Consider the following 15,433-nt stretch of genomic DNA (forward strand, 5'->3'; position numbering starts at 1 on the left):
AAAGAAGCTGAGTGTCACAGTGAAGCGAGCTGACTGTTCTCACCTGAGGACGCTCACAGGGCCAACACATCTATTATACATGCATGAGGGGGGAGGACGGGGGAGGACGGGGGAGAGTCCAGATGTTGCCAGAGAGCCTGGTCTCTGTTTTCAGCTGAATGGACAACTCAGCCTAAACGGCCCCAAACATCGTTCATTTATTCATTCACCATTTTTAATTGATCTGCTGGTGCAGAGCTGGATGGCATGCAAACACTGCTGCCGCGCGCGCGCACACACACACACACACACACACACACACACACACACACACACACACACACACAGATCTGGAACATATGGACACATATTGCATGGAGACGTGTTACTGTTTGCAGAAGCGTTAAATATAAACTTGATGTTTTATACATTGGTTTAAACAAAATTTGCTTGTAGCTTCTGATGCAGATTCGCTGCACGTGAATTCTTTCAGGAGACAAACGCTGCGTTCAGGTGACGTCTGAAGGTCGGCGTTTCCCAGTTTGGAAGTCGTTCTTCCGACTTGTTTTGTGTTGATGAGCTTTGAGGTCATAAAGTGGAACAACACGAAGCTACAAAGAAGACGGGCTGACTTTTAATGCTGAGAGCGTTTAAACAAGAGGCTGACAGCTGTTTCCACTTTATTTACATTTTATATTATTTTTGATTTATTTCATACATTATATTTTTATACTAGGTGACTATGCATGGACAGCAGTTAACATTAACACCGTATTACACTTTACATGTGATAAAAATACATATATTTATTTTACATATATTTTTATACAGATATTTAATACATGAACTCAAAAGTTTCTTCCCATTGACCACACATTGACTTTTCCCTCCGTGTTTGTGCGTTTGTGACGTGGCGTCGGCGCCTCGTGCTGTAAACTCAGCGTGTTGTCAGTGTTAGTTTTCTGGCTGCTGCAGAGTTCACAGTTTGCTGCAGCTAACAGACGCACAAACTCAAATGTGACTCTACTAAAAGTCACTGAGAGCTACGAGGAACAAAACAACCAAATATAACATTTTTTACCGTCAGTTGTTGATGCTGTTAACATGATTTCTGACATTTCTGCTAAAACGTCACGCAAACGTCACAACTCAGCATCTCCAGTGTCATCAAAATTTTTTTTCAAAGGTTTAAATACTTGTTAAAGGTGTGTCTGAACAAAATATAAAAAAATATAACAATAGGAATCATTTCAGACGTTTGACGTTTGACACGCACGCACACACACACACACACACACACACACACACACACACACACACACACACACACACACACACACACACACACACACACACACACACACACACACACACTACACGTTGCTAAGTGCCAGCGGCTGCCAACCAGACAGCTGAAATCCATTTTGTTGGTGGTATTTTTGTTTTTCTATCATTCACAAATGGAGACCAACTGGGAGAACTGTGGTGTGTGTGTGTGTGTGTGGCTGCTCATCTCTCTCTCTCTCACACACACACACACACACACCACACTCTCGGTGCAGGCCGAGGGTCAGCCATCTTCCCAGCACCTCCCATTCATCGCAGCTGCAGGAGAACATCAGCGTCAGACTGGGAGCTGTCTGCAGAGACATCACTGTCCCCCAGTAACAGACACATCAGTCACTCACATTGTCCCCTTGTGACGGAGACAGTGAGAGTCTGACACTGCAGCTGAGACGGGGACTCCGACCTCTGACAGCAAACTCTCGGCAGACAGCGGGAGGCAAATCTGATGTTTTGCTCACTATGATTCAAACTGACGACGGCTGACGACTTTCAGCAGGAAATAAACAGCAAAAACTCTCTCCGAAAAAGCTGAGAGCGTCCAAACTGTGACCCCAAAACACAAACAGAATCTTCAGACGCGCACAACAAATATACAAGAACATGTTTCATCCCAACTCATCACGTTACCGCTTTGCAGGGGACGCCCACGTCTACATATCACGCTCTCAGTATCCTTCTGCGTCTGCTGTTGACGTTCCAGAACGCCGCTACCGTGACAACATAAGCACTTGGTGGCATGACGCTGTACGTTGTCATGTTTAGGCACAACAGCACATGGAAACCACACCTGGGGCATGTACATGGTAAGGCGTAGAAAAAAAGGGGTTTACTAAATATATTGTAAGGGATGTTTAACCCTTCGAAACCTGGAGGGACATGAGTTTTTGTTGTGCTGCGTTCACACACCTTTAAGAGGTATTTAAACTAATGAAACCTGAGCAAAAAGATTTAATTCTCTTCAAAAACACAGGAAAAGAAAATGAAAAAAACTTTTTTTAAACTGGGAAAATATCCAGAAAATATATTTATAATTATTAGAATTTTATATTCAAAGTAGAATAGACTTTCTTTTTTTATTTTAATTTTAGCACTTTTTCCAGGTCTTTTTTTTTGGTGTTATTTTTCAGGCAATATTCTGGTAGCATTTTACCAATTTCTTGCTAATTTTTGGATCATTTCTTGTTAAGTTGCTTATAGTCTTGTAGTGTTCAGTAAGCACCACGTAATGTGTGATTTTTCAGTATCAAATACACTCATCGTTCTGCACATGAAAAGTGCTTTTCAAAATCAGGCTTTAAAAACTATTATATATTAATATATTAATATATATTATTAATATATATTAATAATCCTAAAATCAAATATCTTATTTTCAGAATTTTAACCCTTTAAATGTCAGGTTTTTGTCATGATGCCACTAAGTTTAAGATTTAAAAAAAAATATTTTCAGTCTCCTCCTCCCCAGTGTGTGAGTGTAGCTGCTGACAGTCTGGGATATGTCAGTGTGTGAGTGTAGCTGCTAGCTGCTGACAGTGCTGGGATATGTCAGTGATCAGCAGCTACATTGACTGTGACAGGTCACCTAGTGGAAATAGCATGTATTTCCTCCATATGCCAAATATGGTCAAAATGACCTCATCAGTGGAAAATAGTCAAAATGACAAATTCAGAGTCAAAAGCCCAGAATGACACCCAGAAATAATACAAGTCCTGTTTTTCTGCTCTGATGGCTGTGGGATCAAAAATGTCAGTTTGAATGGGTTTCAATGGAGCATTTTTGGACCTGAACAGTCTGAATGTAACTATTTAGTTTCCACAGTGTATTTTAGACTTATTGTAGGAGCTGAGCTGCAAATTCACTGATTACACTCAAATACACAATCTGGACTACATTTAGGACACATGCATCAACACACACACAATTATCAAAATATGAAGAATGAATAAATGAGACAAACAGTCCCTAAAGGGTTAACTACTCAGTGAAAATCAGCACTAAACGTCTTGATAAAGCGTAAACGTACAGCAGAGATGCTACAGCGGCTCCTGAGGGGCCCCCGCGGACCCCCCTGCCGGGAGCGACTTGGACCGGGACGACGCCTTTGGTCATGCTTCCAAATGTTTCCATTGATGGGCAAGAAACATGTTGGATGGCGTTCCTGAAAGAGGATCCTCCCAAACGCAGCCGGAGCCAAAACTCAATCAGGCCCGGGCTCACGGCTCACGGCGGCGGGCTCTGCTGGCAGGAGGACGGCTCGGCTGCGGCACCGCGTGAGCATGAATTATTGAAGGATGAGTAATGGTGGTGATGATGATGATGACGTGCTCGCTCTTCCTCGTGCTGGCCGTGGACGGACGCAGCAGATGCTCCTCGTCCGGCTCGTTTATATTTCTGATGCTGCTAAAGTGGTGACATCATCGTTACAGCCGGACAAACTGGTGTTGATTTCTTTGGTTTTCATCTGAACCATCTCTCCCAGTCAGCTCCAGTCTGTTTACTTAACTGGCATCAGTGTGAAACCAGATATTAAACATGGATTACAGCTTATTATGTCGCAAAATGACCCGTAACTCAGTGAGAGGAGGACACAGCGTCCTCTCTGGAGTCAAAGGTTATGATTTTTATTTTTAGTCATTTTTTATTAGTTTTAGTGAACAAAAGTCATTTCTGTCTAATTTTGTCCTTTTTTTTGTCTTCTAAGCATTCCTCAAATCCGTCTGAACTCTGGCTGTTTGCCAGATTAGATTAGATTAGATAGTGTTGTAGTGTTCGAGATCGGTCTCACGTTTAGAGGGTCTCGGTCTTGGAATCAAACCCATTATGACTCTGTCTTGTCTCGGTCTTGGACAAAGTGGACTCTAGATTTTCGAGTCTGGTCAAGACCACAACAAATTTAATGTTCACATAATTACTGTGATTTAATTTCATTATGATATTACATGTCCGACAGCCCGCTCCAGAGCGAACATGTCCGACAGCCCGCTCCAGAGCGAACATGTCCGACAGCCCGCTCCAGCGTGTGGACAAGTCCACAGTCTGCTTCAGTGCCTAAAAATCTCCAACAGCCCACTCCAGAGCGAACATGTCCGCAGCCCGGACAAGGGACAAGGACAAGGGTCTGCGCAAAGTATGTGAGTACTTCCTCCGTCAGCGTGCAGCTCGGTCCTAACAGGACGGCGTCTCTCTCAGCCCTGATAGAGCTGCCTGCGCTCGTTTGACAGCCTTGTTAATTATCTCATTCAAACACTTATTACCCAGCAGCTGTCAACTTCTGTGAGCAACAGGGGGGACAAAGACTCTCTGAGAGACACCCAGAAGCTGTCAGACGGCCTCACACGATCCTCACAAAAGAGCCAAAAGAGAGAGTCTGAAATGTGAAGTATGTTGGTGGTTCACGAGTGTGACATGTGGCTCTCAGTGTCGTCAAACTGCATCATTTTCACAAGAGGAGTGCCTTTAAATTATAAATACAGCAGCAAAATCACATTGTAGAAATGTTGTGATTCAAGTAAAACTTCTGGATTCAAAGTCTTACTTTAGTAAAAAGTTAAATTTCTTTAAAAAACATGAAAAAAACCCAAACTGAATGAGCAACTTGGCAAGAAAAGTCCGGCAAACTGCAAAATAAATAAAAAAATAAATCTTAGAATATTCCTTTCTGTTCCCGTGTTTTTGAAAGAAATGTGAGGGAGATCCAGGTGTTAAAGGGTTAAGAAACTCTCGAAAGTCCTCCTCCTTATTCCTAACAGCTTTTCACCTCAGAAGTCACTTAAGGGCCCAGATGTTTTAAGAATAACTTTTATCTTTACCAAGAGGACATTTCTGTGGTTTTAGGACATTTCCAGGATTTTTAGACATTTCTATATTTTAAGGACATTTTTAGGATTTCAGGACATTTCTTGGATTGTATTCTAGAGTGTTTCTCAGATTTTAGGACGTTTCTTGTATTTAAGGACATTTTTATAATTGTAGGACTTTTTCATGGTTTTAGGACATTTTTGGATCTTAGGATGTTTCTAGGATTTTAAGACATTTCTTATATTTTAGGAGATTTGTCAGACTTTAAAAGGTTTCCTGGATTTTTTGGACGTTTGGATGGATTTTAGGACAATTCTAGGATTTTAGGACAGACCTTTAAGGAGAAATTATAAGAAATGTCATAATTCAAAGAATTTTCTAAAACTTTTGTCCCTGGGAGCGACTTTTTCTAACTTCAGTGGTAAAAGTTTTGGAGAAGACGAACTGTAAGGACGTCCTCCGTCTCTGTTTGTGTTTAAGACTTGAAATGAAGACAAACCTCTGAAGTCGCTCTGACAGCTCATGGGAGGTGTTTTGTCTCCGTGCTGCTCGGGGACGTCTCTGTCACACAGAAGGAAACAAACTGAAGTGTTTAGAAGAGGACAAACTCGGGCTAATGACGCTAATTAAAAGCACTTATTAATGAGTGTGTGTTCTCTGGCGACGCAGAGGAAAGTCCCTGATGATATTAACTGCTATTAATCTGCACTAATCAGCGCTGTCGCCTGGCAGGACACCCCCCTCCTCGTCCCCTGAACGGGCCCCTCTGTCACAGCAGTTAGCATGGGGTGCTAATCACCGAGGGCCTCCATATTGTCGTCCCCAGCGAGCAGGTGGTGCTCGTCACAGGCGATGACTGATGACTCTCACGTGCACGGCCGGCCCCACAGGCAGCACATCACCGAGCGCCGCAGCCTCTAACTGCTCAAACAAAACCGATTTACATCCAGTTTTACATTTTGGAAAATGTTTGACCTGAAGCTGCCGAGGCTGGTAACTCCGTGACAAACCTGCAGGGCAGACACCGATTTCAAAACAAGCCCCGCTGGCTCCGATCCAGATTCAATTTAAATATTTTAGAGCAGGTCCGGCCGCCCGCCCGCAGCCAGGAATTGCTTAACATTAACACTCGACATATTTTCTGTTTCCTCTCAGCTGAGCAGCGGCCGCCTCACACTTTAATGTGCAAACATTCATCAAAATCTGAATTTAAATGACGAGTACAAGATAACCAGATTATGAAAATATGTTCACATGAATATTTTAATCTTGTCTGGAATCATGGATTTTTTTTCTTCAATATAAATCTCTTGTTCGATGATTCAAAGGTTTTCCGTTAACTACTCAGTGAAAATCAGCACTAAACGTCTTGATAAAGCGTAAACGTACAGCAGAGTGTCGGACAGGCAGACTCAACCTGCTTTGTTTGGGGGCCGCTTCTCAGTCCAGCTTTAAAATCAAGTTGATTTAGGAAAGGGTTAATACATTTTTTCGTTCCCAGATACAAACTGTGTATTTTGATGTGGCCTCACAGCTTAATTTCATGTTCAAACGGGGGTAAAACCAGACCTGGCCGCTGTGGGAACAGTTACAGGATCAGATTTCAGCAGCAGAGCCAGAGGAGGAGCAGAGCCAGGCTGTAATGAAGACCCCTCCACCGTCCCCCCACCCCCTGTCGTCCCCTCTGACCTGGGGGGACGAGACCACGAGGACGGAGCCAGGCGTCCCGGGCCGAGCCAAGCTTTGTTTTCAGGCCACTGACCCTCAGACGCCTCCTCACTTTGAGCCGCAGCCACCTCCGAATCGTCTCCGCTGTAGCTGACGGTGTTTCGGGGTTGCGGGTTTGAAAGCTGGAGAGGTGACAGCAGCAGGAGAGGAGAGATAAAGACAACGAGGTACGATGGGCCTCGTGGAGGGCTGGATTTGTCCCCAGCTCTCTGGCAGCGGGGACGGGGCGGAGATGGTCGTCCTCTGTGCTGCAGTGTTACGAGGAGCATCCTCCTCTGGGTGTTTGGGTGTGAAAAGCTGTTTTGTTGGAGTGGCGTTGGTATCGGGGCCTGCAGAGGGCCGGGATAATGCTCCCTCTCTCTCATGGGGGAGGTGGGTGGGGGGACGGTGGAGGCGGCTGCCAGCCTGCTCAGCTTGTCTGTTAATCTGCGCTCGCCGGGAACGGGAAAGGCTGACGGACACGATGCCAAGAGCGGGCCGGCAGGCTGCAGATGGCAACACTTCACCACCACACGTCACTGCATGTTCCTCCTGCAACACTCGGCTGCTTCTGTCTGATCTCTTTCCCTCTGAAGTCAGGCTTTGTCCTCGTTTCTCTCCCACTGCTCAGCCTTTGCTAAAGAGGTGAAGTCTCTACATCCAAATAAAAATGTTTTCTTTGAACAAACAAGTCTGCAGAAAGGACTCAAATACTTCATTTTTTATGCTTCCATGCTGCTGATAGCTTTGCTGGGAATATTGTGTTGTTAGGCTGTCCTTCCGTCCGACTCTCGTTAACCCAATATCTCAAAAATACTTTGGCACAAATGTCTATTTATACTCTAATGAACTGATGAGATTTTGGCGGTCAAAGTTTATCCATTGCATCCATCTCTTTCTTGAGCACAATATCTTAATAAAGTATTGAGGGAACATTTTTTTAATTTGGCACAAATTCTTATTCTTCTAATTCTTAATTTTTCTTGGACTTATCAAGATTTTGATTAGATTTTGACGGTCAAAGTTTAAGGTCACTGTAATCTTGCGTCCATCTAATTTTTTAATGCGATATCTCAAGAATGCTTCAAGGGAATTCCTTAAAATTTGGCACAAATGTCCACTTTTACTCAATGATGAAATGATTAGATTTTGGTACTCAGAGGTCAAGGTCACTGTGATCTTGCATCCATCCGATTTTATCTTAATCTCATAAACTCAAGAATGTTTTGAAGAATTGTCCTCAAATTTGGCACAAATACTAACTTCTACTCAATGATGAACTGATTAGATTTTGGTAGTCAAAGGTCGCTGTGATGTCGCAACGATCTCATTCAATCTAATTCTTTTGTACGTAATATCTAATGAATGCTTTGAAAAAATTTCCTCAAATTTGGCACAAACATCCACTTCAACATAATGATGAGCAGACTGGACTTTTGTATCAAAGGTCACTTTGATCTTACATCTATCTAATTCTCGTAACACAATATCTCAAGAGTGCCTGAAAGAATTTTTTTCAAATTTGAAAAAAAGCTTGATGATCACTAGTCAAATTGCAAGGTTACTGTGACCTTGCGTCCATCTCATTTTCAAATCTCGAGAATGCTTCAAGGGAATCTTCTCAAATTTGGCACAAACATCCACTTTTCTTCAAAGATGAACTGATTAGATTTTGGTTGTCGCAGTTTAAGGTCGTAATATCACAAGAGGTCCAGGACTTAATTTCTTCAATTTTGGCCCAAAAAATCTTCTTGGACCTAAGAATGAACTGATTAGATTTTGCTGGTCAAACATCAAGGTCAGCCTGATCTAGTTTCCATCTTATTCTCGTCACAGTTATTTATCTTATGAATGCTTTGAGGAAATTTCCTCAAATTTGCCACAAAGTTAAGAACAGCCCAAGGGAATATCCTAAATTTTGGCACAAACATCCACTTGGACTGAACAATGAACTAAGTGGACTTTGGTGGTTAAGGTATAAGGTGTCCCCTTCTGTCTCCTTCTTGTGAATGTGATACCTCATGAGTAGCTCGAGGGAATTTTTTCAAATTTGCCAAAAACATCCACATGGACTAAATGATGAACTTACTGGATTTTGGTGGTCAAAGGCCAAAAGTCACGGTGACCTTGTATCCATTAATTCTCATGAATGCAATATCTCAAAATACTACTAGGAAATTTCTGTAAATTTCGACTCAATAATGAACTGATTAGAATATGGCAATTGAAGGTCAAGTTATGAGACTTAATGCAGATTTATTTTTTTTTAATTCTCAGAGGTCTATTAGCACGTGTTTGGTTGGTAATTTCTCTTAATTCTTTAAAGATTATATATAGGGTTTATTACCTTGATTTAACTGGATAGCTACAGCTTGAAACTGGAACAGACAGGGGGTTCAACTGATCAGTAATCAATTGGGGAATCAATAAGGGATTAATAAGCATAAAGATATTAAATCAAGTTTTAAAATCTGTTGTTTCTTGCCTCTAATTTCTTTGACAAATGTGATTTTTAGGAATACATCTCAACAGTCCGTTCATCCTATCTGGGACATTTTGTACAGAACAGTCGCATTTCAGTATTTCTGATCTTCATGAACAACTGAAGGATCTCTGAAGATACTTTGCACACACCTGCGTTTGAAAGAAAAGGTCTAAATATCTCATTAAAGACATAAAATTCAGATTTTCAGATTCAGATTAAAAGTATCCGTGCTGTTGTGTGTTGTGAACCAGGAAGAGGCGGCTGAGGCTGGACTCACAGCAGCAGCAGCAGCAGCAGCAGCAGAAGTGGCATGTTGGAGCCTGGAGTCGGACATCTGCTGGGGGGGTTGGTCAACATATGTTTCCACCGCGCTGTCTTCCCACAAAGACGACAATCTTGTGTCCCTGCAATTAAAAAAAAAACCTTGAAAATAATGCAGCGTGGAAAAAATAAAAGCACGACATACAGAGTGTTGATGTGTAGTTGTTTAGAGTTTTGATGTGCTGCTGGAGGAGGAGGAGGCTCCGAGGTCACCCTGTCGTCCTGTTTCCACTGAGTTTATATTTATGACACCAGCAGACTCTCCATCAGATCTCTCCAGCTGTGGACGAGTCCACATCCACTGCAGCGTGTCCTCCTTTGAGCACAAGACAAATGAAAACGGTTTCCTCTGTGACAAACAGCTTCATGCTTCTGTATCATTTTGTCTGCCAGCTGACTCAAAAATGTCTTTATTTTAATGCTTTTAGTGAATTTCAGAGTTAATTCTGCAAAAAATATGCTATTTGTTAATAGATTTCTGTAAAAAAAAAAAAAAAGAAATAATGGAAAATTGATTTTGATTTCTAAACTTTAATACATTTGAAAGATTTCAGGATTATTGGATATTTTTTGGATTTTAGGACACTGATAGGATATTCGGACATTGGCTTTTAGCACATTTCTGGGATTTCAGGACATTTCTTAGATTTTCTGACATTTCTAGGATTAGGACATTGGCAGGATGTTAGGACTTTTCTTGGATCATGGTAGCCTACATTTCCAGGTTTTCAGGACATTTCTTAGACTTTAGGACATGTATAGTATTTTAAGACACTTCTTAGATTTTAGGACATTTCTGGGATTTTAGGACATTTGATGCTTCTGTGTCTGGCCGGGATCAAACCCCAGCAGCAGGTTCATAGGAGCGGAGGCTGTTGCAGCAGCACAATAACAAACATGGCTTTTGTTTAACAATCACAATGCAGTGTTTGGGTGTCCACACACTTTTGGCCATGAGGTGCATTAAAATTAAAGTCAGATTAAAATGCATGTTAATTTTCCATGTTGAGTGCAGCAGCATGCAGCTGGTATAATGTGTTCAGATGTGTCTTCTCAGTGTTTCCCATCATGCACGGCGAGCTGCTCGGCCACGCCGGCGTTAAACTGGTTAGCACGCGGATGTGATTCCCAGTGGCAGGAGGCTCGAGCGCACTGAGCCTCGCTGTGGGCCGATCATATTAATTATGTTAAACAGCAGTTAAAGCAGGAGGCCGGGGGAGGAGGGGGGCACTGAGCCACATTGTTTCCCTGAGAAATAAACGGACGGGCCGGTGGCGTTCACAGATCGCAGCCTGCAGTCAGCCGTGACGACCGCACGAGACGGTCAGAGCTCAGGTCCAGTTCTTTAAAAAACAGGGCTGAAGGGCAGAAACATTATCATGAATCATGAAGCAAAGTGTTGTGGCACGTTCCAGCTTGTTCCATGAAATAACAACAACATGGTAAACAACGTGTTTCTGTCGGGGTTCATACAGACGCTGCTTCCGATAGGTGAGACAGGAAGAGACCAGCGGGAATTTACACCGCTGTCTCGTATCCATTTGTCTCATCATGGAAAACAAAACACAACTACAATTGCTGGACAAAACATTTTCATGAAGGAATATGCTGTGCACATACAATCCCTGTTGTGAAACAGTTGTTTGGACATTTTTATAACCAAGAAATGCCCTAAAAACCCAGAAGCCTTCCAAAATCCTAGGAAAGTCCTAAAATCCTAAAGACTGTCCTAAAATACTAGAAATGTCCTAAAACTCTACAAAAAACCCTTATAGTCCTAAAATTCTCTAAATGTGCTAAAATCCTAAAATTGTTCTGAAACCCTTGAAATGTCTTCAAATTCTAAAAATGTCCTAAAAGTGTAGAAATGTCCTAAAATCCAAGCAACTTCTTAAAATCTGAAAAATGTCTTAAATTTCTAGAAACTTTCTGAAATCCTAAAAATGTCCTTAAATCCTCAAATCGTCCTGACGATTCCTAAAATCTGAGAAATGTCCTAGAATCTGAGAATCATCCTTCAATTCTAGAAATGTCCTAAAATCCAAAAAATGTGCTAAAATGTCCTTAAGTCTGAGAAACATGTATGGGGCTGCTGTAACTGGCCCCTGGCCTCCTGTCATTTTGCAAAAGTGGCCCCCAAACAGAGCAGGTTGTGAGTCCCTGTGCTAAAATTTGGAGAAAGACAGTCAACGGAGAGAGATCACCTTCAGTTCCCACATTGTCCTTTGTGTCCCTCTCCTCCCTCCCGTCCTCCCCTCACCTCCATTTTTCCTCCCAGCGTCTCATTTTTCTTTCAGCACTTTATCGGGCTGGCACGGCCCTCCGCCTCATGTTGGGATCTCCTATAGCGACCATTTTCAATTAATGTCTTCATTCATCAGCAGGGAGCAGTCTAATTCTGGAAGGAGCAGCTCCTCTGAGCAGGAGGCGCACTCACCGCCCCGCTCTGATACAGATTTCAGTTTTGAAGATGATTTCTCCAGATAGACAGAGAAAACTCTTCTCTGCAGCTCAGGCAGATATAAAGGAGATCAGAGAGTTTGGTTTTCGGCCTGAATGATTGAAATGGGTCCGGTCTTCCACCGATCTCTGATCCACAGGAACCGGACCCTAAATGTCTCAGAGTGTAACTTTGTTTGTAGTCACCTTCACAGCTGAATGACGCTCCCTCCATCAGGGTGACAGGTATAAATACAGCAGCAAACTTTGGGACAAACTTCTCCTCCTGTGGCCAAAAAAGGAAATGTTGTACTATTTCATAAATAAACGTACTCCTATTTTATGTTCTCCATGTGTATTTATATCACTTTTATTTGATCTGTGCTGATGTTTACCAGAGCGTCCAAAAATCCTAAAATCTGACAAACATCCTAAAATTCTAGAAATGTCCTAAAATCTGAGAATGTCCTAAAATCCAAGAAAAGTCCTAAAATTCTAAAAACGTTCTTAAATTTTAGAAATGTACTAAAATCTGAGAAACATAAATTTCTAGAAATGTCCTAAACTTCTAAAAATATCCTAAAATTCTGAAAATGTCCTTAAATTCTATAAATATCTTAAAATCTGAGAAATGTCCTAAATTTCTAAAAGTATTTTTATGCTGTGGTATGTCTACTTAAGGATATGAATACGTATTTCGAAATGTTGCAGAAAACAAATCTCAGATTTGGGCTTTAAGTCGGGCTCGGAGAAGAAGGATTGTTCAAACCTGAGTTTATTTAACACAGCTGAACATTTCCTGTCACGACAGGCAACCGATCGTATATCAAAGAAGATTCTGCAGTATTGTCTGCAAGATGGACGGGCTAATTCAGGCGGCGTAGTGCGAGCCGCCGGCTTCCACCGAATCTGCAGATGAAAGCCACCTGGCCCGGGCCGGCCGCCGAGGCCGCCTGGAGAAAAACTCTGAAAAGGTAAGGAGGAATAAAAGTGAGCTTTCAGGCAGCGCACTCAGGGGGAAGCAGGTATTCTGTGAACTTTAGTTCCAGTCTCTAATCTGCAGTCACAACAAAGGAGGCATTATACGAAGAAGGGGAAATCTTAGATCCAGCTTTCACCCAACCCTCCCCTGAACACACACACACACACACACACACACACACACACACACATCCCAAAACCACCATTTCAAATGATTGGCCTTCCTCATTACAGGAGATAGAAAGTGGCCGGCCTTCCGCACTCAATACAGTTGACAGTAAATAAGACATTCCTGCTCTGATCCGCAGATAAACTCTGCCGGTTTCACCGGGGATGAAAGTGTTTCAACAGAAGCATCCTGCGGTCCGTCTGCGGAACACCAACTCAAATCATGCATGACCACAAGTTTAGACATGCAGATGCTTTTACACGACTCAGGGATGTTCGCTGTCAACCTCAATGATCCAGTGATTCCCTCTGAGGAGATTTACTATAAATATCCTTCAAAAGGATTATTTTTGGTTGACACACAGTTTGCTAAAATATGTCATTTGATGACTCAGTGAGAAGTCAAAATACAACATGTCATTCAAAGTCGTCACATGTCGCCGCTTTGCAGTGGACTCCTGCCTCTACATATTATGCTTTATGTATTCTCCGGCTGTGGATGTTCTTCAGATGCCGCAACCGTGATGTCAACAGAAGCACATGGAGGGATGACGCTGCACGTGGTTATGTTCAGGCAACAAAAGCACGAAAGCACTTGGCAACCAACGCTGGAACGTCAACAAATGCACATGCTGGCACAGATGGTTAGGATTAGAGGAATGAGAGGAATGGAAGGAGGAGAAAAAAATATCACATTCAGACAGGACGAGAACACCGGACTGCTGCATGAAAGTCCAGGGTTTGTTGGATCCATCTACCATCCTGACCATCCCCCTAGCATCTCAGCATTTACAGCATGCGCAGCGATGAAGTCAGTGTTTAGGGGCCTATGGCACAGGACAGGAACTGACATGCTGAAATCAGAGCTGATAAAGGACTCTGTTGCACCTGAGTCCACTAATATGGAGATTTCTGTCCCTTCAGTACTCCCTCTTACATATGAGGTACGCTGAAGCTTGGATATTTTATGCATTTTTACCTCACATGCTTCTGGGGTAAACAGTTCTTCCTTACAAGAGCCCGTAGATGTCATAGCTGGCGTGACGGGCAGCCCTGCTCCCCACAAGAACAGCGACACTGACCTGCAGGTATGGGGTGAGAAGCTTTCCAGTCACTGGCTCTGAGTCGGTTGTTTTCCCCAGTTAGTCGTCTTATTTCCATCCTCATTTCTCTCATGTCCTCAGTAAACCTGTCCATGGCTTTATATAATCCGCCTCCATCGGATATGGAGTGCACCATGGTTGAAGCCTCACTTCCATTGTGAGGTTGGCGTACATGGGGGTTGATATAGTCCATCTTTAAAGTCTCTCTAGCCATTTTGCATCTGCCAGCTATAGTCAGGGCCTCCTCTAAATCAGTAGCCCCCTGCTCATGACATTTACCTCTCAAAGCAGGGTCGAGCCCGGCCAAGAATCTGCAAAACTTCTTTTCTTACTGAGCTATGTCACCATAGCCGGGAAATGCATCTTGAACTAGTTTGCTTATTTCTGCTGCATTTACTTCCAAACTCTCACATGGAGCATGGAGACGAGCAGCAAGGTTAGCTCTGAAACACTGGAGAAAATGTTTTTGTCCAAAAGCCTCCTGCAGCTTTTCTTTGACGGCAGAATAATCAGACTGTATGGCGGCTGGCAGGCTGTCACAAGAGGAAAGCAGCTTTAGCTAGACGTGTTGGCAAAATCCTGACCACTTTATAGTCATAGTCACCTCCATTGCCTCTGACGAGCACTTTCACAGCTACTTCATACTGCCTGGCCCAAACTCTGTTTTTCCTCCCCAGTGAATGATGGCGGGAGCTCCTCACATTGCTGGCGAACGGTCTTTCCCCGCGTCACTCTGTGGAGTCGAACGGATCTTTAGCTTCTTGGGTTCAGCACGTAGCTCGAAACGCCACATGATCAGTACCAAACAGATTTATAATAGATCAATGTAGCAAACCCCAGCAGTGAGTTTTAAAAGACCGCCGAAAATGCAGGCGTTTGAGGTGTTGTGTTGTGGCGAAGAAGTAGAGGGAGATTTGTGCAAACTGAGCTGAGTTGTTAGTAGATTGATGGATAGAAAGATAGACAGATTGACAGATACATAAATACATACATATAATATACTATTATATATAAATAGATCCACACACACACACACACACACATATATATGCATAGATTTATATAGCTACATATAACTATATGTTATTATAGCTATACAGGCTT

General features: G+C 42.7%; 1 protein-coding gene across 1 annotated transcript in view; it reads right to left on the reverse strand.

The window, feature by feature from the left end:
* The window catches only part of LOC121941340 (FRAS1-related extracellular matrix protein 1-like), a 39,870-nt gene extending 36,434 nt beyond the window's left edge, over positions 1–3,436 (reverse strand). The window contains exon 1 of the mRNA XM_042484119.1: positions 3,351–3,436. Coding sequence (XP_042340053.1) covers positions 3,351–3,436 — 86 coding nt within the window. The remainder of the gene's footprint in view (positions 1–3,350) is intronic.
* Between the last annotated feature and the right edge of the window lie 11,997 nt (positions 3,437–15,433).

Source organism: Plectropomus leopardus, chromosome 3, assembly GCF_008729295.1.
Source record: "Plectropomus leopardus isolate mb chromosome 3, YSFRI_Pleo_2.0, whole genome shotgun sequence".
NCBI lineage: Eukaryota > Metazoa > Chordata > Actinopteri > Perciformes > Serranidae > Plectropomus > Plectropomus leopardus.